This window comes from Gymnogyps californianus, chromosome 24 (assembly GCF_018139145.2).
Source record: "Gymnogyps californianus isolate 813 chromosome 24, ASM1813914v2, whole genome shotgun sequence".
Classification (NCBI taxonomy): Eukaryota; Metazoa; Chordata; class Aves; order Accipitriformes; family Cathartidae; genus Gymnogyps; species Gymnogyps californianus.
In genome coordinates, this window is record NC_059494.1 from 5,836,196 (window position 1) to 5,860,748 (window position 24,553).

Genomic DNA, 24,553 nt, shown 5'->3' on the forward strand with positions numbered 1-24,553 from the left:
TCAATTCGTGTCCACCACCTCTCATCTGGTCACTGGGCAACACTGAGAAGGGTCTGGCACTGTGTTCTTTACACCTTCCCTTCAGGTATACATTGATAAGATCGCCCCGAGCTTTCTCTCCTCCAGGCTGAACAGTCCCAGCTCTCTCAGCCTTTCCTCATGAGAGATACTCCAGTCCCTTTATCATCTTCGTGGCCCTTCGTTGGACTCTCTCCAGTGTGTCCCTGTCTCTGTTGTACTGAGGAGCCAGAACTGCACACAGAACTCCAGGTGTGGCCTCACCAGTGCTGAGCAGAGGGGAAGGATCACCTCCCTTGACCTGCTGGCCACAAACACAGCAGAGTTTCTGGAGCTCTGGTGTCCCAGAGATGATGTACTGGATGGAGGCCCTAAGAAAAGGCTGCACTGTTGTTAGTGGTTTGCAAATGTTTAGTTTCATCTGGACCATGTAAAGTAGTCAAATGCATTTCCTCTTCACCCAGCACAGCCTAACCCTGACCATTGCCTGGACAAAACCAGACCAAAGATCTTCTGCAGTTTCGCCTCATGCTCAGAAAGCTCGCAGCCCCATGACCCCAGAGGCTGCTGCATGTGACTGGAGTGAGGGCAGAGCCGTGCGCAGGCATGGAGTAGATTCATTTCCCGTAGGCTGAAATGTAGTTTGTGTTCCTGTCGTGAAGGAGTGCTAAGGCATGTGAAGCTCTATTTGGACAGTGAGTTTCCCCCGCTGGTTACAAACGTAACAGTGAAAACGGGTTCTCTGTGGGCAGCACAAACTCTGTTCTCCCTGGCAGAAACTCACTGCATCACTGCTACGCAGAACTGACCTTCTCTGGCCAGCACCACTGCCCTCTCCTCTTGGGAGCTGTTTTCGACGTGGAACTGGGCCCTCTCTTAGCTGTGTAGCCTGCAGATGCAGATGCAGCCCATCTCCTCCAGCTCCCGCAAAATCCTGCCCCCAGATGCAGCCCTACGGACATACAGCATTGGGCGCTACACTGCACCAAACACTCCCCAGTTTCAGACACCATTCCCGTAGGGCTCTGCAGGGCTACCCCAGACACCATGAAACAGGTAGATGGAGAGTCTACGTGCCTGCCCAGGGCACAGACCAGATTCACGGCCCATGCATTCCTGCGGAAAGACTCCCCTTAACCCCTGCTGACAGTCTGGCACGTGCACCGCTCAGGAGGAACTTGCTTGGGGGTTCTCATGGATGCAAACTGCCTCAATACAGAAGTGCAAAATCTTTCGCCACATGAAAAAAACCCAAGAAATACTTACAGCCTGCTTCTTGATGCTGCTGTTTGAATAACTGAGTGCAGTAACATTTCAGTGATGGCAGCTTTATAAAAGTCAAACATTGGTTGTTTTTTTTCTGAAGCTCAGCCTGCACAAAAAACAAAGTAAGAAGAAATTGAAGGCTTTCACAGTTGCTTTCTTAGAATCTGAGTTAAATGCAAAATTCCTTCAGCAAACAACTTAAAATTTGCCCCAACAATTTAATTTTTTTCTGTTGTTGTGACAGCAATATTTGAGATGTGCATGTGGATTTCTCAGTACTGAAAAAAAAAACCAGTTTTGAGCATTTAATGTTGCAACATGAAAGATGTATTATTCCCCACAAGCGTAATTTGTGCCTGGGCACTTTCACTTTATCGCAAGACAAAGTCTGAAATGTCAGCCCTCCACCCTCGGAGGCCAACTCCAAATATCTGGCCTCCAAGAAAGCCTTGTCAGGGAGCAGCGTGGGCTTATAGCTCCCAAAGGGACTGGGAGCCAAGCACGAAGAGGTGGCCGGCAGGGCAGGGTCTGGCCAGCAAGGACGTAGCCACGTGGTGCCGGAGCACGTCAAGCAGGGCAGGCCTGGGGATGCCACTCTTCCTCTCAGAGATGGAGTATGCTCTATATTTGTAGGTCATCATAAGACCATTTTCTTTTCTGTCCCCTAATTTCTTCCACAATAATTTCTAGCACTGTTTTTCTGTTAGCCTGTGCTTTCATGTGATATTTCCAATATCTTTTTGAGTCACTAGAGTGTACAACCAAGATTTATTCTTCCTGTGTTTGCTGCTTTTCACTTATTCACAGAGCAGTTCATCTTTCAGGTCACTTGTGAGCAGATGAATAGCTCAGCACTCTGCGCTGTTTCTTGTTGGACCTCACAACTGAAATCTCTCTATTGGCAAAACTAGCCATGAAATTGTACCCATTTTGGTTTTGTCTGTCACCAGAAGTGATCATAAGGGGATCTTCCCTTTCATTCCATGATATATCCATTGCTTTAAAAACCTTTCGTACAGGATCCTTGCCAAAAGTTTTTTAAAAATCTGGTTGATCTGACACTGAGGTTATATCCTTACTGATGTGGTTTTTTCTTCAATTAGATGCATTTGAAGATTGTCTTTTACTTCTACTGCTCTCCATAGTTCTCCATTTTAACAAGCTGGCCTTTTCTCTGGGAGAGGGGCATGGATAAGGATCTGGGGGCTGTGTGCCTTTAAAGAGTCTATAGTCAAAGCATACATTCAAGATAATATTTCAAGAAGTTTCTCTGCTGTGTGCAATATTTTACTCTCAGTTTCTAAGTTTGGAGCTGCTCGGTTTCTGGTGTTTCAGGGGATGAGACACTCCCCATGTGCCACCAGGCTGCAGCGGAACGATGGACGCAGAGCAGAGAGCTCAGCCCATCTGCCGAGGCTGTTTCATCACCGTCCTTACCACCACAGTGGATGGGCAGGCTGGGGTTTGTGCCTAGCATTCCCCATTGTGCAAATGTCGGACAAACTTGCAAAAAACCACTCAGTAGGTTGTAGCATAGGGGCATATTTGCATCCCCTTGTCACAGATCTGAGAAGAGCTAGGATACCCTTCAGAAAATGAAAGGAGTTTCATGTCCTTTTTACGATAAAGCGGCATTTAAGGACAAGGCTGCACGTGGGGGCCAAAAGTATGCAATTTGTGACAAGGTGATGCACATCTGCCCTGATGCTACCACGCTTAGCCCTCCAGCGAAACTGCCTCCTGGTGAGTGTGTGATGGCTAACTCCTCTTTCCCTTCCGCCAGGATTTTATTATCTTCTGTCTTTAAAACATGCTCATAGGAAGGTGCTGCACACTGGATGGTTTGAACTTTTCTGATGTTGGCTGCTTTAGCAGAGACAAGGCATAAAGAGGAGGGGTGTTCTTCAACATACAGTACAAGTTGGAACAGATGCATCTCAGCTGATTCAGAGATTTCCTGTTTTCTAGCTCTTTATAGGTCCTTAAGCACTATTGCCCTCCTCCCCCCATGTTGGAAATCTCCCTGGGTAGATGGGAAGATAATCACACAAAAATCTGCAAGGAGCAGGACAAAAAAAATATAGTGCAAAAGTCTTCCTTCCCCATTTTTTACTTTCACCATCTTCTGACTGATGTCCCTAAAATAGCCAAAATTCCACTGTTTATGTGAAACCTCATTGCCAGGAACTAGGCATTAGTTTTGCAACACTGAACTTTCTTGCAAAATATCCTGTGCTTGCTGGTCTAGCCTTGAAGTTACCTCCAAAAATGCACTCTCAAATATCTCAGTGTTTCTGGCAGAGTGGAGCCTGGAGAAGCAGCCATGAATATGAGAACCTTCACCAAGAAAACAAAGCTACCTTCTTCCTCACAAGAAGGAAAAACCAAGCCATTGACAGACCGTTAATCTGCAAGAGTATTTTGATGACTCACTGCAGCAGCCTGAGAACTTCCAGCTGATGCAATAGAGAATATTCACACAATTTCAGGCCAGTGATGCAGAGGGAATGTGCTGTGGAGGGGGCCGCTGTATTGCAAAATATACAGATGGAGAGAGGGAACAAGTCAGCAAGAGGGTGGGGACATCATAGGAGCAAGTTCTGCTGTTGAGTTCCTTCTGTGCAATAAGTTTTGCTCTGAGAAGGCTGCTGAACATATGGTGGAACATGGGATCTAATGACTAATCCTGAACTTTCCCATATCAAAATAGAAATTTCATTTTGTTTGTGCAAAAATACATTTTCCAGTGCACATGGATGGGGAGACATCTGGAGAAAAGAGCAGGTGAGTACCTTTATATGCGTGGGTTCTGCTCCCATCTTCCCTGTACAGGAATTTGTGCCATTGCTGTGGTATGGTCCAACTCTAAGAAAGGCAAGGTTTGGAGGAGAGGTGAGTCTGCATTTCCACATTCCTGGTTCAACGTGGGTCTCCTCAGGTCACCATAGTGAACGGGAAGCCTGGTTTGCGTGTAGCAAACCTGTGATGGGTGATTTCAGAGCCGTCAGTGTGACTGTTTTCACTTCACTGAAGAGATGGGAGCTTTGCATGTCAAAGTATGGTAGCACTTCACCTTACCAAGGTGTGCTGGGTTGTTTGATGAAGAGTGAGTGGTTTGGGAGTAAGAAAGAGAGTCTTTAGGGTTTGAAACTTTCTTTGGTGGTTCTGCTTTTAGAAGTGATTGCCTTGGGTGGTAATCCATTCTGCTGTAGGAAGTTGCACTGCATGTCTGCTGACTGGAAGCTAGCCATTGTTATTCCAGTCAACAAAAAGGACATGAGGGAAGACCCAGGGAACTACAGCCCTGTTAGTCTAACCTCAGTTCCTGGAAAAATTATGGAGAAGATTATACTGAGTACTATTGAAAGGCATTTAAAGAATAATGCAATCATCAGGCACAGTCAACATGGGTTCACAAATGGAAAGTCCTGTTTAACCAATTTGATATCCTTCTACAATAAGGTCCCCCACCCAGTGGATGAAGGGAAGGCAGTGGATGTAGTTTTTCTGCATTTTAGTAAGGCTTTTGATACTGTCCCTCACAGCATTCTTCTGGACAAGTTGTCCAGCTGTGGGGTGAGTGGGTTCATACTGCGCTGGGTGAAGAACTGGCTGAAGGGCAGAGCTCAAAGGGTTGTAGTGAATGGGGCTACATCTGGCTGGCGACTGGTCACCAGCGGCTCAATCCTAGGGCCAGTGCTGTTCAATATATTTATCAGTGATCTGGATGCAGGAGTTGAATGCCCCATTAGCAAGTTTGCTGATGATACCAAACTGGGAGGTGCTGTTGACTCTCTTGAGGGACAAGAGGCCTTGGAGAGGGACCTAGATAGAGTGGAGCATTGGGCTATGATTAATGGGATGAAATTGAACAAGAACAAATGCCAGATTCGGCACCTAGGGTGGAGTAATGCCAGGCACAAGTCTAAATTGGGAGAGGAGTAGCTGGAGAGCAGCCCTGCAGAAAGGGATCTGGGGGTGCTGGTCGGCAGCAGGCTCAGTAGGAGTCAGCAGTGTGCCCTGGCAGCCAAGAGGGCAAACCGCGTCCTGGGGTGCATCAAACACAGTCGAACCAGCCGGTCAAGAGAGGGGATTATCCCGCTGTATTTAGCATTGGTGCAGCCTCACCTGGAGTACTCTGTGCAGTGCTGGGCCCCACCATTTGAGAAGGATATCAAGGTCCTTGAATGTGGTGACAGGGCTGGAAGGCATGTCCTCTGAGGAGCGGCTAGTTTGGAGAAAAGGAGGCTGAGGGGCGACCTCATTGCTCTCTGCAGCTTCCTGAGGAGGGGACATGGAGGGAGGTGCTGATCTTCTCCCTGGGATTCAGGGACATGATGCATAGGAACGGTTCAAAGCTGCACCAGGGGAGGTTCAGACATAACATGAGGAAGCATTTCTTTACCGAGAGGATGGTCAAACACTAGAACAGGCTTCCTCGAGAGGTGGCCGATGCCCCAAACCTCCCTGTGTTTAAGAGGCATTTGGACAATGCCCTTAATAACATGCTTTAACTTTTGGTCAGCCCTGAATTGGTCAGGCAGTTGGACTAGATGATCACTGTAGGTCCCTTCCAACTGAAAGAGTCTAGTCTATTCTATTCTATCCCTCCAGCCGCTGACAGTGCAGACAATTACTTTTCTCGCCATAAGGGCAGTAAGCTCTGGGACAGACTTCTGGAAATCCTGCAGACAAAAGAAGGTAAGATGGATCACAAAAGGGATTATTCCGTGAGTCTGTGATAGCAAAGGGTGAGATCTGAGAGGTGTCCTCTTCCTTGCAGGGCCAGTGATGCCAGTAACTGGCAAGACAGGAGGATACAAGATGTGTGAAAGTCCTGGCTTGTTGGAACCTGACAGCTAATAATTTTGTTTGTCCAAGCCTATATCTGGGAGGCTACTAAATAAATAATACAAGTCTATTCTGGGGCACAGGGGATTGAATCCATAGTTTCTTAACCTACTGTGGAGTTCAGGAGGCACAACCTCAATGTACTGAAGGAATATGTACTTTGCAGTTTCTTTCTCTCATGCGTAGCTGTGAAAAGTAGGACAACTGGCAGTGAAAAAGAGGAAGACAGGCAAAGTTTTTACCCGGTCTGATGTATATTGGCTCCATCAACAGATAAAAGCAGGAGGCTGTAATAAGAAAGGGAATATGCGATCAAGCTGGAATCAGCAGACCAAAATCCACAGAATGCTGTTTGCTAATCCAAAAGCTTGGGTGACCACAGCAGCACTGCAAGGTTCCTGCAGCAAAAGCCCAGAATCTTTGCCAGTGGCCTTCACACAGCTTAGCTTTGGGAGGGCTTAGAGTGACTTGGCTGGGCCACCTAAGGTGTCTCTCCACTGCTCTGAACCTCATGAAGGCATTAGCATCTGTGCAAACAAATCCTCTATCAGAATGGAGGTTTTCCTCCATCTGTCTGTTGGAAATGACCTTGCAATGTTGTACCATGAACAAATTCCTCTTTAAGGCGATGCCTTCAATTCATGATAGGCATTTATCTGGGTCCAAATGGCAGACACTAGATGTGTATTTTGTTAGAGAATGTAATCGCAGTTGTGATGGTTTCTTTGAGTTAAATTTAGGATTGCAAATGACTTGCAACACCAAAGAAAGGTCTTTCAGCACCTGCTGATGTGCTAAGGTGACTTTGTTCTTCTTTGGTTTCATCTACTCTTGTATTATCTTTGCAAACTCCTGGGAACGAGAATCATTTTCAGACCTTGTATCTGTCAAGGCACAGTGACAGTAGGAAAATGGCATCTGCATAGTCAGGCAATAATCCTCCTAATGATAAGAACTGTTGGATTGCTGGTGCCTTCTAGCACTCCAGAGTGGACTAGTATGCCCGTGTAGCCCCCTTGTTCTTTTGTTCTGAGGAATATGGGAATAATAGTAAAAAATAAACAGTTAAAGAACAGTAGACTGCTCCAGGCCTTGCAGCCAGTAGGTAATGGAGCAGAACTGGTTCTTTATTTACCTCTTTGGAGTAGGTTTGATCTCGATCTTAGTATTTGTGAAGACAGGACAGCAAGTTAACCCCATCAGTGGAGTCTGACAAGAGACACTACTTCGAAGTCCTGTTGTGCTTCAAAGTCAGTAAAGCATTATGCTCAGGCTCTACAGAAGGCAAAGGGATTATGTTCCTTTCTGCAGAAACAGCCGGTGCTGCTCGCTGTCATGGGGAAAGCTGCTTTGGTAGGGGCCTGTCCATCTAGGAGGTATGTCAGAAATGTTGTTTGCTGCTTGGTCTTGTTTGGAACAGTTTGTGTACAGGAACCGGTTTTATTGCCAGGTGATAAAAATTCATTCCTGTCCAAACTTACAAAACTCGTAAGAACAAGCCTGGGTGGCTGCGGAGCCCTTTCTGGCTGCCCAGGCCACCACAAGCTGCTCCTCGGTGCAGGCTGGGTGCTACAGAAGCCAGAGCTTCTCCAGAGACACCAGAGCAGTCGTGACAAGACCCTGGCAGCCCTTTAGATGCCTTGCCCCGGGGTCTGCTCCTTGCAGAGCAGCAGAGGAGCTCATTAATCAACTCTAAATAAACCTGCTCAGGGCCCCAGGGAAATGACCTAAAAATGAAGGCAAGGTGTCGGGTGCTGCAGCTTATGCTTTCCTGCCTGTGCTTCTCCCTGCCCAGCGTAGGCAGAGCCGTGCCTTGGGGATTGAGCAGCCGTGCTGACCATGAGTGAGCAGAGTCACGTCAACAGCCTGTTCCTCAACGAGGACGCAGCCAAGCGGCTCAATGCCGAGAGCCGGGTGCAGCGCTTCCGGCAGGCGGTGCAGAAGCGGGCAGCGCGGGCCAAGAAGCGGATGCACAGCATCACTGCCGACAGCGCTAAAAGCTTCTTCAGGAGAAATGCCTTCGTCCTCTTCACCATTGCCGCAGTCTTACTAGGTATGGAGCTGGTGGCAACACTGGGCACCACTTATAAATGTGGGGAAAAGTTTGTTTAGTCTACAAAGATTTTATTTTATCATAACGATTTGGCTGGGGAGGTGAAGCTGATGAGCTGACAGCTCAAAGTGGTGTCTACATCAGGAGTACCTTTGTGTGCAAGAACAACAGACCTTGCAAAGGGTGTGTGTGAGGGAGTCCTTGTTGATCCTTTCTGGCTGCAGCTTAGGAACAATCTACAACAGAAAGGGTTTGATGATCCAGCTCTACCAATCCTCCTAAAAAATCATCCAGGTTTGTTCAGAGGCTTCTTGTGAGTGCAGCTGCAGGCACAAGGGCTCTTCAGATTCATCCCACAGCTTTAGCCTGACAGGACCAGAAGGGGGAACTGATACAAAGAGCTGTGATACAATGCAAACTAAATCTGCCCAGCAGATAGTGGATTGTCCCTAGCTTTTGATCCAGGCTATATGTCTCTAACTCACTGGCTGAACTCAGCTTTAAGAGGTGGGTGGACAAAGTCTCTGAACTGTGTAGTCACACTTAGGTTAGGCTGGGAGATCATATCTCTGGTCACAGCATTTTTGTGTTCATGAGCTTCCTGGGAACAGACCCCAGAGGAGCAGCAGACAAAGCAACAAGGAGACCTGTGGTTTAGCTCGAGGGTCCTGTGCATATAAATATGTCAGAGGGAGAGAGAGAGCATACAATAAAAACTGCATCATAGCCTTTTAGAAAAAGAAAGAGCATTTGCTCCTTTGGGGAGAGGAGGAGCTGAAAGGAGATTAGAAAGAGAAAAGCCACACTGTAGGACTGAGGGACAGACCACTGGATCACACTGTCCCATTTCCATTCTCATCCCTTGCTGATCCACAGGGATCATCCTGGCGTTCTCCCTCCGGCCCTACCAGCTGACCTATCGCCAGATCAAGTATTTCTCCTTCCCCGGCGAGCTGCTGATGCGTATGCTCCAGATGTTGGTTCTTCCTCTCATTGTCTCTAGCTTGATTACAGGTGAGAAGTGCTTTCTGCTGCTTTCAGCCAAGGCAATAATCAGCAAAGACAGATGCTAGCTGTTGTTGGACTACCCCTTTGTGCCACAGCTGGAGGTGCTTGGATTAGCTTGGCTAATAGTGACGAGCCTGAACCTACAGCTGTAGTGAACATGATTCACACTCGTACCCCTGCTGGCTCAGTAGTGGGGAAGAGAAGCAGAAAGCCTTGTGCTTTCTCAGAAGACTTGGGAGGACACAATGTGGTGTTTCCAATGCCCAACGCTTGAGCACTAACAAGGATTTCATCCTACGTAACCTCAAACATCAACAAGTTTGTTGCCCGAGTAAGCTTCAGGTTTCCTCCAGCGTAGGGAAGGTTAATTCATGTCAGTCCAAAAGAGCTGGAGTTGATCACCGCCTGGAGAGCTTGTTTCATCCAGGTCCTCATAGAAGACAGGCGAGCCAGTCAAGCTTTCAGACAGCGGAAAGGACTGCAAGGCATTCCACCTGCTGAAACATCCCACCATTGGAGACTTAAAGGCCCAATGTACTCGGAGGGGATTATTTCCCTTCCCTTTGGAGGACATTGCTGTATTCCCAAATGCAGCCTAAGACCCACCAGTGCTATGCTTCTTTGTAACCACAAGCCACATTCTCCTATATCAACATCACCCTGGAGCTCCAAAGTCTGCCCCTTGTATGCTGTGCTTCCTACAGACCCCAGCTCCCCGTCAAACTCACACATGTGCCCTGCACACTTTGAATCTTCCTCGGGCTTCTCCCTTCCCTCTAAGACAATAGACCTTCTCACCTTGTCTCTCTGTGTGACTCCCCAGGAATGGCCTCGCTGGATGGCAGAGCCTCAGGGAAGATGGGGATGCGGGCTGTTGTCTACTACATGGTGACCACGATCATAGCAGTCTTCATTGGCATCCTCATGGTGATCATCATCCACCCAGGAAAAGGATCTAAGGACAAGCTTCACCGAGAAGGCAGAATTGAGCAGGTGCAGACCACAGATGCCTTCATGGACTTGGTGAGGTAGGTGAACAAGATGGTCTCATGTTGAGACCATATTGCTGAGACTACGTTCCTCCATGAAATGTCCTTTTGAAGTGTCACAGCTTTAGGCATACACTCTCGGAAAGAGGTTTATGGCTGAGTCTTGCCCAACCTACTACTTCTAGCTCTGTCTAGCTAACTGGCTTTGCCACTCTGAAACTGAATGCTTGGCCTGGAGCTCTGGAGTCCAGCCCTTCTGTTAGAGACATTAATGCAAGAGGACAAGGCGTGCTCAGCAAAACAAGTAGTGAAAACTATCAATGACTGCATGCCCTTCAGAAATTCACCCAGCAAAGGCTACTCCAAATATCCATCTTCACTGACCCAAGGAAATCAAGGAAGTGGTTCCCGAGACATTGTCTCTCCCTCCCTTGCTGTGAACTTACACAGTGAATTGCAAAGCTGTACCATCTCAAGTGGTATGAAGCTATGTTTCTGAGGCACAAGATGGCAGAGAGCTCAAATGACAGCTGTAGAGATGAAGCTGAGAGCAAGGTAGTATATTAAAAATTGTAATATGGTATTGTTTCAAGGTTCGGTTGGGTTTGATGATGCTTTTACAATGGACCCATATCCCAGTGCTGTATGTGTGTAGTCTCTTTCCAGATACCTGAAATACAACCTTCTGGAGTCTGAAAAGATGCAGTGGGAGTCTGAAAAGATGCTGGCTCCACAGCAGCATATTCCCATCTTCTGTCAGTCAGACTGAAAGGGCCCATCTGTTCTGTAGCCTGAGCTGGCATTGTGAGAGTTGTGACCTGAGACACTGCTCCAGGACAGAGGCATTGGCCAGGAAGCCCATGTTTTCTTGCTAGTCAAACAGGACAATAATTCTTTCCTTGTTTTATCTACTGCAGGAATATGTTCCCGCCCAACCTGGTAGAAGCCTGCTTCAAACAGGTATGAAATCCCACCTGGCCTATCACTTCCCTTTGCACCCTGTGCCCTAGACCATGGTCCAATCTACTCTGAAGGATGGAATAGCAACTGCTTTATACTGCCTTCACACTTCCCCAAGTCTGACTGCTCCAGGAGGCATTGCAATCATTAGTCTGTATTATAGCATCCCCCATGCAAGCTTTTCAAGCTGTCTGTAGATGGGAACTTCAACCTCCGTCCCATCCCACAGAGTCAGGAAGGGTTTGTGTGATCTCAGGTAGCAGGCTTGGACTGGCAGTGAAATGGGAGCAGATTCTCCAAGGATTTGTCTCTTCTGTAGTGCTAGTGCCCTCGGAAGCAGCATAAAGGCTTAGCAGAGAAGCCAGAATATCTCGGTCCTAGGGATATGAGATGCTCCAATGGTCTCTTTTGACCTTCAGCTCTATGAACTTTTTGATGAAAGCACTAAGCTAGGGAGCTTGAGAACAGGCAAGGCAAGTTTCCCACACAGGTCTGCAGGAACTTGCGGTACTCTCCTTTCTTTAGGAAGGGATGCAAGAGCCTAGCATGTTGTCCTGAGCTCCTGAACCAGGGCCTGTGAGTGCATCTGATAATCTCTGTCTTTTCAGTACAAGACACAGTACAGCACCAGGGTCTTCACCAGAACTGTCCTCCACAGCAGCAATGTCACAGCAGGTGTGACAACCACTCAGATCCCTGTGCCTGAGAACTTCACTGGCATCCTGGAGAACGTCACTCATGCCCTGGGGACCGTCTCCGAGGTGCTGACCTTTGAAGAAGTCATTCCCATCCCGGGCTCAGCCAATGGGGTGAACGCGCTGGGGCTGGTAGTGTTCTCCATGTGCTTCGGTTTGGTGATCGGCAGCATGAAGCAGAAGGGACGGGCCCTGCGGGAGTTCTTTAACTGCCTCAACGAAGCCATCATGAGGCTGGTGGCCATTATCATCTGGTGAGGAGCACGGCCGGTTGGAGCAGGAGGTCTGCAGGTGCAGTTTCCGCTGACCTGATGACGAGTGGGGTAGCTTTAAGGATGACATGCACAGGAAAAGCACATGGGCACAAGCTCTCCTTTGGCTCCATCAGGCTGGAGGGAAAAGTCTGGATGGGATATTTGTTCACATTTCATTTCCTGTTTTTTGTTTTTACCTTAGAAATATCAGATACACCACGACTTGCTTTCCTTGAGGCTGCTGGAAACATCCTTGGAAGACCAGAGAGCTGGAGTGGAAGATCTCTTAGCCTTACCAACAGGGGTAGGGTGTGAGACTTTCCCACCAAAAGCTTTCCTTCCAGCTATGTTCCAGGAGTCTGACTTAGCCATGAATCACAATAATCTATTGCCACTTTCCTGCTACTCAGGGTGGCACCTGTATGCATTACCTCTGAGAGCTGAGTTGGGTTGACAAGGTCAACTCAAAGTTACTGCCTTTCAATTTGAGGTCTCCCAGATCCCGACTCCTCTACAGCTCAGCTGCTTTTTGCTTTCTGTGTAAGGCTGCCTGTGCTACATGGTCCAGATAAGCAAGGCATTGCTGAGACGAGTCTTCTCTAGAAGGCAGCATTTTACCAGATCTTGTTATTTTAAGCTCTTTACCCATCTAGGGCTCAAGGTCTAAATAGAAGTTTGTGGTACGTACCACAAGACAGGAGAGATGCGGGGCTGGCAGAATACATGGAAATGTCTGACAGGGAAGGGATCTGTCTGCCCTGCACCCTCTCCCATTTTAGATCACTCCAGCTTCCTTTCCCTGGTCTTCTAGTCACAGTCTTGTATCTCAGAGCAACATCCTGAGCACAGGGGGACAGACCTTACACAGAAAGACACAAAGGGAAAGAACAAACCTGAGCTCATAGCAGAGCATTGGGGAGCCCCAGCCCCTCTGGGATCTTTTCCTCCACGGATAAGCCAGAACTTGGGGCCTTGCTTTCTTAAGAAGAGATAAGAGTTGCCCAAGGGCACAGAAGGGAGAGCACGAGCACAGTGGAACAAGTAGACCTGCACACTACTCCCAGAGACAATTTCGAGGTGCCTTCAACACCCTCTCCTTCAGCTCCCCCTTACAGTGAAAGAAGGCAGGGTGCTGATGTATAGAACATTGGTTATACTCAGGAAACTGCCTGTGCACATACAGTAGGTAGTGTCTGGAGAGACCTCCTGACTGACTTACAAAATCCTGCTGGTATAGGAGACAGGACTGTCAGCTGCATCCCAGCACTCCTTCCTGAAGCCACAGTCTGCAGAGCATCTCCCAGGAGTTTGTTTTTCCTGGGGAGCTCTGGTCACTAGCTGCAGCCAAGGATGTCTTCTAAGAGGAAGGTCAGAGGAAATGAAATATTTGTGAAATCCTTTCCTGAATCTTTTCCAAACCTCCCAGGCTGAGTTGAAGTTTGGCATGTGGACCTCTGAGCCTTGTGCATGAATTGCATGTGAGCTCGTGAGCTGTAGAGGCCCAGCCCTGAGAGTTGTGGCCATGGAGCTGGGATTTTCTTTGGTCCAGCTATTTGTCCATGTTTAGTTTAGTGCCCATGATACTCTTCATGTCTGTGTTATGGCTTCCTTTCTGTGGAGCCTCACTGCTGCTCATGAGATGCACTGTTATGGAGGAGGAAAAAAGCCACAAGGAATGGAAAAGATAGAAGTGTACCTCAAAATGGGTTTTTATATAAGCCATGGCTGCCTTCGCAGGTGTTGGTGTGCCCAGTCCTTGCTACACCAGATATAGATTCCCTATATGTTCCTATTCCCTGAACGTGAACGTCTGAAGATAGCAAGGCTGATATCCCAGAGCCTATAGGACACTATTGCTTTTACTCCCCGATTCCCTGTTTCTCCTGTACTTCCCTGTGCCTCTCAGTTAAAAAAATACTCTCAGCCTAAGCTCTGTTAGGAAAGGAAGGGAGTCTACATAACCTCCCCTATCAATTCTACAAGGAGTGTTGTGGAAACGTGTAGGGAACCCAGAAGGAGGAGGAAACCTCCACCAGTGCCCAAGCTGTGCGCACAACAGTGCTGGGGTCCCTGACAGTGCAACAAGAGCTGTTTTTTGACCATGTGGTGAACAAGTCCCAGCTCTCTCCAGGTTTCCAGAAAAGAAACCAGCATTATCATCCAACGATTAGGCTCAGTGAGCACTTCTGGTGTGCTGGCTCATTGGGGATTTGTCCAGACAGCATGCATTAAAGCTGGTGTGAAAGTGTGGGTGCCAGTTCTGAGCATCGGCCTTGTGTTTCTGCCACAGGTATGCTCCAATTGGAATCATGTTTTTAATTGCTGGCAAAATCCTGGAGATGGATGATCTAGCAGTGATGGGAGGCCAGCTGGGGATGTACACGCTCACTGTCATCGTTGGACTCCTCATTCATGCCCTCTGCATCCTGCCACTGCTCTACTTCATCGTCACTCACAGAAACCCCTGGGTATTCATTGCAGGGCTTCTGCAGGCCCTCATCACAGCCCTGGGCACCTCCTCAAGGTACGATGGCTACATAGGAGTAGGGTTGGGGCTGGTGTGGATACTCTGGGGCTGCTTCTCAGCATTCCATTGCCCTGCGTGCAGCACTGTGGTTTCACAATTTCTAGCACGAGCAGCTTTTTGCACTGGTCCAGACAAGCTCATTTGAGAGTGGAAAGATTCCCACTCACCTGCTCAGGAGCCCTAATCACGTGGCCACCTCTAATCGTCAGTGCATGGCCCATATTCCTCCTTACCAAACATGGTGGTGACTCTGCTTGCAGCACTGAAATGCTGAGCTCAGGACAAATATCAAATCCCACTGAACTGCAGCATTATTCCACGTGCACATAGCTCTCACACATGTACTCGCACACATTTGCACTTTTCTCTCTCCCAGGCACACATACTGTATGCAGCTGGCATTAAACTCACCAGAGGCCTGGGCAAAGGCATAAAGACCTGTATGTTCAATGACTCACACTGCCATGCAACACAGCCAAAGCAAGGGATTGTAGGTAGCTGTCGTTTCACTATGAACCGTGTTTCTTGCTATATTCGTTTCCTGGCAAGCACATAACAGTCTCTCCCACATGCATTCTCACACTGAAACACACAGCATTTTTCCTGCTCATGTTCTCTTTCAGAAACTATTCTCTGCTTTCTCTGCAAGATACATTCTCATACATGGATCATTCTTGTCTTATGCACTGAGAGGGGTGAGAAAGGGCTTAAGTTTTTTTAATAGCTGGAAAAGAAGTTTTGGTCTTGAGGCTCTGTCCTATGTACCCTGAATCCTCCAGCATTACTTTCTTTTGGTGTTATACCAGCATCATCAGCCTCAGGGTTACACAGCCCCTGTCCCAGCCCCCCTGAGGAAAGGCATGTTTGAATGTGCAACTGCAGCGTGCACCATATCTGAGGAAGCCTTGCTTAGACTGTTCTTTCTCCTAGCAGCTTCTGGCCTCTGGCTCACATGGCAGGGTGAAAAAGCAGGTGGGTAAGGTCATAAACCAGGCAGAGGCTTAGTACCTCTTCCAATGTTAGCATATACCCAATTCATGTTCTTTTGTAAATTCCTTTCAGCTCAGCAACTCTGCCCATCACCTTCAGGTGCCTGGAAGAAAACAATGGTGTGGACAGGCGCATCACAAGGTTTGTTCTGCCTGTGGGAGCTACAATTAACATGGACGGCACTGCTCTGTACGAGGCCCTTGCAGCCATCTTCATTGCACAAGTCAACAACTATGAACTTGACTTCGGGCAGATCATCACAATAAGGTGACTTTTGAAAGAGTTTTGGGACTACAGGAAGGGCTTCGGTTTTGTTGGCTTATCTGAGGTGTGGTCAGGTTCCTCTTTTGCTCAAAAGATACAATGAAAAAAAAAAGTATGGAAAAGAAGGGTGTACTACATCTCCAGGTGTAGAAGCACACATGATTTGGGCACCACGTCTTTGAGGCTCCACTTGAGCCCTTATTGCATTTCCAGGTCTGAGCCATCCCTTAGCTAGAGCTGCAGTCTGCAGTCTGTTACGGATGGGTGCCTAGCGGGGGCAGCCTGGCTGCTGTGTTCATGTCCCATGTGTCACCGTCCTGCTCAGTGACCAGGGCAGAAAGGCTGCCAAGATGTTTTGTAGATGATGAGTTTGAGCTACTTCCTGACATTTTTGCAAATGTGACTACCTCTTTTCTTCCCTTTGCTGATAGCTGTGCTTTCCTGTTCCCTCCAGCATCACTGCCACAGCAGCCAGCATTGGAGCCGCAGGTATTCCCCAGGCAGGACTGGTGACAATGGTTATAGTGTTGACATCAGTGGGGCTGCCGACTGAAGACATTACGCTGATCATCGCTGTGGACTGGTTTCTGTAAGTACTCTGCTCAGCAGCATGCACTGCTGTGCACTCCCTGCCAGCGCTTACAGAGTTCGCCTGTACTCCCAACGTCTCTGCTAAAAGCAGTCTCAGTAACCTGTATCGTTAAGCTTAAAACAGATCTGTATCCATGAGACCTTTGCACAGTAGCCCTCTCTGCCCATGCTGGAGTCTTCACCATGTACTTCAGTGACCCAAGGCATCAGAGGTCACTTGCAGATCAGCCTGGTCACCAAGCAGAATGTCCTTAGTTTGCTTTTTTAGGCACCCAGAAACTATCTCCAGACTGATAGGGACACGTTGTGCCAATAATAAGCAAATTCACACTGCAGTGATGGTTCTGCGCTACCAAACACAGAAAGTGGGATAAGACTGGGCTGTACAAAGTGGAGGAGTGTTTAGATGGGTGCAGCTAGTCAGCTACATTGCTCCATTTCAGCTTTCTTTCCCTTTTAAACCTTGGGACAAGTGATTTTACAGGAGTGATCTTAGGAACTAGACTGAAGAATGCATTTATGCACAGTCCTCGCTCTCAGTCTTCTCAAACACAACAAAATCCTGACTCAGGGATACACTGTCAGTGTTTCCTCTGTTCTTCTGTATCTTGTATTGCTGGCTTGTTGCCAAAGCAGCCAAAGTCTGCTCCTAGCCATGGCTGAGCAGTTCGAAACAGAGTCTTGCCCAACACCTCCACTTCTCCTGTGAACTGTGCAGAAGAACAGACTTGGCTGCAAAAAGCCCTGCCTCCTAAGACGCCAGGTTACCTCTTGTACTTACCCAGAAAGGTTGGTTTCAATCAGGTACCAAAAGTCTTATCTGTTGTTACCGCTGAAGGATATGATGGCTTGCTGGACTGGGGATAGCTTCAGCTCTTACATACGGTTGTGGTTGTGGAGAGTATCTCATTGCAAAGGGTGTTTTAGATTTGCTATTTTGCACAAAGAATCTGGTGCCTTGTCTTAGTGTATACTGTCCATGCTGAGGAAATCTACAGCAGCACTAAATCATAGGTTTGCAGCAGAATTTCTGCACTTTTTGTAAAACAAAATGCAACTCAAGTGTAACAGATGTGGCGAGGCTCATCTGAGTCTGCAGAAAGGCCTTAGCAGCCCTTTGGAAAGAAACTGTCCCTGTGGAACCACAATAATGTTTCTTTCGTTTTGTGGCAAGTCCAAAACTTTTCAGTAAGAAACTGGGAATGCAGTAGAGCAGGAATGAATGTGAAGCCTGTGCTCAGGGCTATCAATCAAGGAAGGCTCTCTGGAAGCCATTTTTCTGTCAATGTTGAAGTGTCAATTATTAGAGTTAGTTGAAAAGTAGAAAAAGTTTCACTGAAGAAGATTCTTGAAATAGTCTTCATCCCCTTAGCTGTTGCTAAGAAGCTATATCTCATTTTTCTCTCTGCTTTTTCAGGGACCGCCTTAGAACAACCACCAACGTCCTGGGGGATTCTCTGGGGGCTGGCATTGTGGAGCATCTCTCCCGGCATGAGCTGGATGCGCAGGACTGCGAACTTGGTAATTCTGTGATAGAGGAGAAAGAGCAGCTCTCCCACCTGGTTTGTCCACTAAACGACACCCACAGGCACCCCAGGAGTGAGACAGCACTGTGAAATCGGGCAGCAGAGTGCAGATTAATGCTGTAAAAAGCCAAGACTTGAAACAGAAGTCCATAGTGGAGGACAGAGAAAGATCCACTCTCCAAGATGCACACTTTTCTCCCCCCTTTGCCACATGCAGTCTTCCCTGATCCCGTTTCTCCCCCATCTTTTTCTGACTGGCATTAAAGAGGAGGAAATTAAACTGCAAAGGAAGTTTTATTCCACAAAAGTCTGATTTAGTCATTTTTATGGGGTCCAAGAGTTAGACCTGAGTGAAGAAGACTCAGTGAATGAGCAGGACTAGGAGCTCCTTCGTTTCTGAGCTAAAGTATGAGCACAGCTAAGTGGCAAGGTGGGTCGGGGACACCACCACCTGTGAACTGGCACCAGAATGTTGCCATGATGACTCTGCCCTCCAGGATACAGCTGCAAAGCCTTCACTTGCTCAGTGGCTTCCCCCAGGCACGTAAAGCTTTTAGCGTTGGCCATTTGGAGATCTCTGGAGAGCCCCAGCACTCCTGTCCAGCTCTTCACTGGCAAGAGTGTTTACGGTAAACACAGAGTCCTCCTTGCTCACCGTCCTGGTGTTTGCACAGATATGCGGATGACGCTTCCTGAGAGCTTCTCACTCCTCTGGCAACCCTTCTGGCTGCAGATACTAGAGTCACCCAGCTCCTGAAGGGATGTGGGACCATACAGCAGGGACAGGGCTTACTGCGCTGGCTGGTAGGACAAATAGGCTTTTCAGCAGTGGAAGCTGCTAAAGGATTGTGAAAGCAGCGAACAATTAAAGAATTTATAGTATCCATTATTCAGCCTCTGAAACAGCTCTCCCCTCTACCAAGCTCTGCCAAACACCAGATAACTTCATTTCTCTTTAGCAAGCTGTTCTCCTCTTGGTGAAACCAGAAGGGGAAATGCAAAGTTTAAGAACAGTTTGCCCACCTGAGCAGCTGGGTGGTGCCTCCATGCCAGGAATGACTCCCTGCCACCACAGATTTGCTCAAAAAACAGTTTCACTCCTCATCATACGACTCCTAAGGAAACTGTTCCTTTGCTCATCTTTGGCTATTTTCGGAACTGAATTCCCTTCAGTAACATTGCTCCAGAATGTGCTTCCAGATATCTCTGTCTTTCTACAGCTCCTTATCTTTTATAGGCAGTACCCAATCACTTCTTAGCACTTGTACAAAGTACTTAGTACTTTGCCAGACCACAAACTTATAAATTCAGGATAAATTTCTCAGTTCCTACCAAATGGAGCTCAGCTTCTGTTTAACACACTTGGACATAAGCCCACATGACATCCAAAACATCTCAGAGGCTCAAGCAAGAAGTAGGGACCTGCTTCATCCATGCTCTATCCCCCTTCCCTGGCGTGGCCAGGAACACAGCCTGTATCTCTCACTCCAGTGAGCAGGACCAGCAGGGCTTGGTCCATAATATCGAGGTCCATGAACATCTAGAAAATGAATGTGTAGACGCAACCAGGAAGATGTAAAGGATCCACAGTTTCTGGGCTACTACCATGTAGCTGTCCTGCTTTAGAAATGGCTAAGGTCAGAAATAGCAGCAAGCAGCCTGCTGTTGCACAGCTGAACTATCTAAACTGGGCAGCTTTTACTTGAGGTCTGCTCAGTATTCCAAACCCAGTATATCACTTAAATCCCTCTACCCTGGCTTTCCACACTGATCCTTTTCATTCAGAAGCCCTAGCCATACACTCAGAGGCGCACCCAAGGTGGACCTCAGGAAGGAAGACCTCAGAGGCATCAGCTGGAGTCAACTTTGCCAACCGCAACCGCACAACTGCCCATGCTTAGGTCCTCAGCACTAACAAAGCTTCCTAAAACACATTTCTTGAGATGTCCAAAGCCAGATCCTGAGGCTCTTTTCGCTCCTTCAGGAACTGCAGGATTATATATTGGTGCTGCTACATTCCACATCTTGTAGGCAGAGTATTTTATTTTTATGGGCTGGACGATTGTTGGGAATCTGAGATAAATGGACAAATGCATCTCTTTCACATAAAAGTGGATAACAGAGCAGGGTAAATAGAAGTGTATTGTAGCTCCATTTAGTAGTAGTTGGCTCCAGACCCTAAGGCAGCAAGCTGGTTCCTGACTGTGGGAGGCAGGTTGCTTATTGTGACAAGAGATCTGCTCTAGCAGAGGGCAAGTGAGCAGGATAACAAATTATTATCCTCCTCTTTGCAGCAGTTTTTTATCTTGTATGAATACTATTATAATGTCTGCTCTTCTCCTTTCTAGACTAAACAGACCCCGTATACCCTCACAGGTAATAATCATTCACGTTCCTCTCCTCTGGACTTTTTCCTCGCTGTTCCACATCTTTCTTAAAGTGGAGTAACTAAAATTTGACACAACAATCCAACTAAAGATTAGTGCTGAGCACTGAGGAAAGAATATTTCATGTACATTAAGATTTAGATCTTAGACTCAAGTTACCATAGTTTAACAGCATGCTATGCATCAGCTGATCAGGATAACTGTCCGTGATGCATACATACAACAAATTCAAGTCTGTTCATCTTATCTTAAATCTTAGTGAGGTTAGACTCTTACTTTGATGAGATGGCTGTATCTAAAGACTGGATCTTAATCAAAGAGTTTTAAGATACACTGCATTAGCTTGTATCTACAGTGGGCTAAGACAGCACTAGCTTACCGTTAACACAGCTCAGCTGACATGAGTCTAAACCTTCATAAAGAACAGACCTGCTGATAAAACCCAATAAAGTGCTTTATTTTTTCACAACAGCATGATAGCATTGACTCCACTCCAGTGGTAATACATGATAATTCCTACATCATTTTAAGCAGAACTGCTGCCTAGCTAGTAATTTCCCAGCCTGTGTTTGTGCAGTTGATTATTGTTACCTAAATATAGTAATTTATATTTGTCCATATTGAACTGCATCTTGTTTTTCTTTTTTTTTTTTCAGACTATTTGTCCAACTTTTCAAGAAAGCATTGAATTCTAATCCTGAAGAGAATTCCTATATATAAAGGGCAAAGTGATGGATGAATTGGAAGAAAAGATTGTTGGCTTGGACTCTAGCTCAAATAGGAATTAATTCTGGGAAGTCCTACAGCTTGGGTTATACAGACAGTCAAACTAGGTGATCATAAGGGTCCCTCCTGGCTTTATAATATATGCACGTGCTTTCTGGTTTAGAGATATTGCAAAGGGTCCTTCCAGCCCAATCATTTTTAAAAACTATCTGGAAGGATCCTAATGATACTTTAATAAAACTCAGCAGGAGTCTAACCTGTTTTCAGTTGCTGTTAGCAGATATGTAAACATATCACAAAAGGGGCTCTCCGTACCACATTGCATCAACATGACCTCAGATGTTCCCACAAAATAGTACACTCCAAGCCTTGCCATTCGTGATTTCCTGCTTTCAACACAAGATTAATGGAGCACAAACAAGTAGAGGCCTCATTTTCAAATACTGCAAACCAGTCTCCCATGGGGAATTTCAGAATTCAGCTGATAGTTTTTAGCTCTGGTGTTTACCCATGTTGTTAACCAGTTTATGATTGGGATTATCTATCTGTTTACAGTACCCGAACAGTAAAGTATTGTCAGGAATTTGCATAGATATATATGTATCCCTCTCTATGTATGAAAGGGGTGCATGTGCACAAACACGCATATACACAGAGTTAATTTTTTTTGTTGCTAATCTAAGAAGCAAAGGCAATCCTAAACTCTCACTCTGTAAAGCTGCATACTTCATTTTGATGCCCACCTTGATTTACCCAACTAATCCCACCCTTAAAACAACAGAGGCTATTTTACTTCATTCCAGTAATGAGCCTTCCAAAGCAAGGTTTACCAGGAAGGAGCTCAATGCATGCTGATTTTGAGTTGTACCTGCTGGTGACATAACAAGAACTTCTTAATGTATAGAGAAAATTCTGCACTTTGTCTTTGACTTCCCTGCACGTATCCCAAGGACCCACATCCCCACTGCATCTGACTTGGCAAGAAGGCAGGCTTTAAGAGCTCAGCCAAGAATACAAAAGTGTTTGTACTCCTTCCAAACCCAGCGCTGACCTTGTACTAATTCAGCCTTCAAAACTGGATAACTGAAAGTATTAAATCATTTTATCAACTGTCTTTTTAAATTATCAGATATTTGAGAGTTTATGCAGTCTTTACTGCAGTCCTGCTGCTTCTACTTGCAGAAACTTTCCGAGTTTCTCCTATTTGCAAACAGATTTATTCCTAATGATTAGATGGGCAACATTTGGGATGAAACAGAGAGCTATCTCAATGCATACATACATGAGGAGCTCTTGGATTAGGACACATCTCTTCAAAACTAATTTTAAGAGAGAAAATCCATGAAGAATATGGATTTGCAGATGATAGGCCATGTGTCGCATTACATACATGATAAGTGCACATTGTTTCAGGAGTCAGATCTGCCCATGAAAACTGCCCTGAAATTGTATGTCCTTCTTTTGCTCTGCCCAAGGAAGAAAGAGGTAACTGGAAATCAGTGCTGTACGGTGCGTTCATAGCATTCTGGCAGTTTGACTATGTTAATTCCTGAGGGCTTTTTCTTCATGCTGTGAGTTTCAGTGTTAATAAAGATAGTTTGCATATTTGAAAAATAAAGGGAATTTTTTCCACAATGCTTTTCCATGATGTTTTTTTCTATTATTTTTCCTCAGGACCATGACCTTACAAAGTTAGGGACATTACTTTTAGCATTATGTATTACACTTCCTTATCTCCATGAGCCTATGTCATGGGTCAAATACTAAATTCAGATTTTTACAAGGCCTTTCCCTAAAGCTTTTTCTTTGATGCCATCTTTTCCATATGTCCATAAACTGGCAAAGCTGCAAGAGGCTTACTTCACATGCAGTACACAGCACACAAGCACATACTTCCATCTATGAAATCCACCCCAACAAAGGTTACGTGGAAGAGGTCTCTGAGGCTTAAACAATCATGAGTTTACATTACTTGCTGAAATGTTGCATTAAAGGCATGGTATTTGAGCAAAGTGAAAACTGTTAGTTCTTCTCCCCTTGATATCCCTTTTTCTTGTCTTCTGTTCCCTAAGGGACAGGAACTGAGGTGAATAACAAGGCTGATGGGGCAAGGGCATCACCAGTCAGGGTCCAGTCCCACAGTACCCAAGAAAGGCAAGCAGCACAGACTCAGAGATGATGGCCAGGTCCAGCCAAGAGTCCAGACCATAAGACAATAGCATGGTGATGAAGCAGGTCTGAGGTAGGGCCCCCAAGTGAGGCTGCCCAGGGCCATTAAGGCCTATGAGTGCACTTGGGGTGCATATGCAATCAAATCCACACCTCCTGTCCTCCCAGCCATGCAGACTCTCCCATGTGGTACAGGTAGTTTGGTTGAGGGATCTCTGGAGATCACGCAGGCAAACCCCTCTGCTCAAAGCAGGGTCAACTATGGCAGGTTGCTCAGGACTTTGTCCAGTTGGATTTTGAACATCCCCAAGGACGTAGGTTCCACAACCTCTCTGGGCAACCTGTTCCAGTGTTCAATCACCCTCACAGTAAAAAAGTTTTCTTCCTTTAAATTGTATTTCAATTTGGGCCCATTGCCTCTTGTCCTTTCACCTGATACACTGAGACAAGTCTCAAGGCTCCCTTGAATCTTTAAATTTCATTTAATCTTTCAACAGGCTGGAGAAATGGGCTGACAGGAACATCATGAAGTTCAACAAAAAGAAATGCAAAGTCCAGCACCTGGGGAGGAATAACTCCATGCACCAGTATATGCTGGGGGTCACCCAGCTGGAAAGCAGCTTTGCAGAAAAGGACATGGAGGTCCTGGTGGACACCAAGTTGAACACGAGACAGCAATGTGCCCTCACCATAAGGAAGGCTAATGGGGGCTGCATTAGGAGGAGTGTTGCCAGCAGGTCGAATGAGGTGATCCTTCCCCTCGGCTCAGCACTGGTGAGGCCACATCTGGAATGCTGTGTGCAGTTCTGGGCTTCTCAGTACAAGAGAGACATGGACATACTGGAGAGTCCAAGGGCGGGCCATGAAGACGACGAAGGGACTGGAGCATCTCCCGTGAGGAAAGGCTGAGATTGCTGGGGCTGTTCAGCCTGGAGAAGAGAAGGCTCGGGGGGATGTTATCAATGGATATAAATACCTGAAGGGAGGGTGTAAAGAAGATGGAGTCAGGCTCTTCTCAGTAGTGCCCAGTGACAGGACAAGAGGCAATGGGCACAAACTGAAACACAGGAGGTTTCCCCTTAACACAAGGAAACACTTGTTTGCTGTGAGGGTGACTGAGCACTGGCACAGAGCACCCAGAGAGGTTGTAGGGTCTCCATTCATGGAGCTATTCAAAAGCCATCTGGACATAGTCCTGGGCAACCAGGTCTAGGTGACCACTGAGGTCTTGGCCTATTGAGGAAAAGGTCGGGGCAGTGGCCAAAGACACATTCATGGG

General features: G+C 46.8%; 1 protein-coding gene across 4 annotated transcripts; it reads left to right on the forward strand.

The window, feature by feature from the left end:
* The first annotated feature begins 7,954 nt into the window (after nucleotides 1-7,954).
* On the forward strand, nucleotides 7,955-20,368 carry LOC127025665 (excitatory amino acid transporter 4-like). Of its 4 annotated transcripts, none has more exons than XM_050910742.1 (10): nucleotides 7,955-8,188; nucleotides 9,065-9,202; nucleotides 10,020-10,224; nucleotides 11,103-11,145; nucleotides 11,754-12,094; nucleotides 14,385-14,618; nucleotides 15,684-15,878; nucleotides 16,330-16,464; nucleotides 17,884-17,987; nucleotides 20,341-20,368. In XM_050910742.1, the coding sequence occupies exons 1-10, from the start codon at nucleotides 7,975-7,977 to the stop codon at nucleotides 20,343-20,345; spliced, it is 1,614 nt and encodes a 537-aa protein (XP_050766699.1). In that variant the 5' UTR covers nucleotides 7,955-7,974; the 3' UTR covers nucleotides 20,346-20,368. The 4 variants fall into 4 exon arrangements, with proteins under 4 accessions (XP_050766699.1, XP_050766698.1, XP_050766697.1 ...); XM_050910741.1 differs by lacking the exon at nucleotides 20,341-20,368 and having other exon boundaries at nucleotides 11,754-11,792; nucleotides 11,838-12,094; nucleotides 17,884-18,257; XM_050910740.1 differs by lacking the exon at nucleotides 20,341-20,368 and having other exon boundaries at nucleotides 17,884-18,257.
* The last annotated feature ends 4,185 nt before the right edge of the window (nucleotides 20,369-24,553 follow it).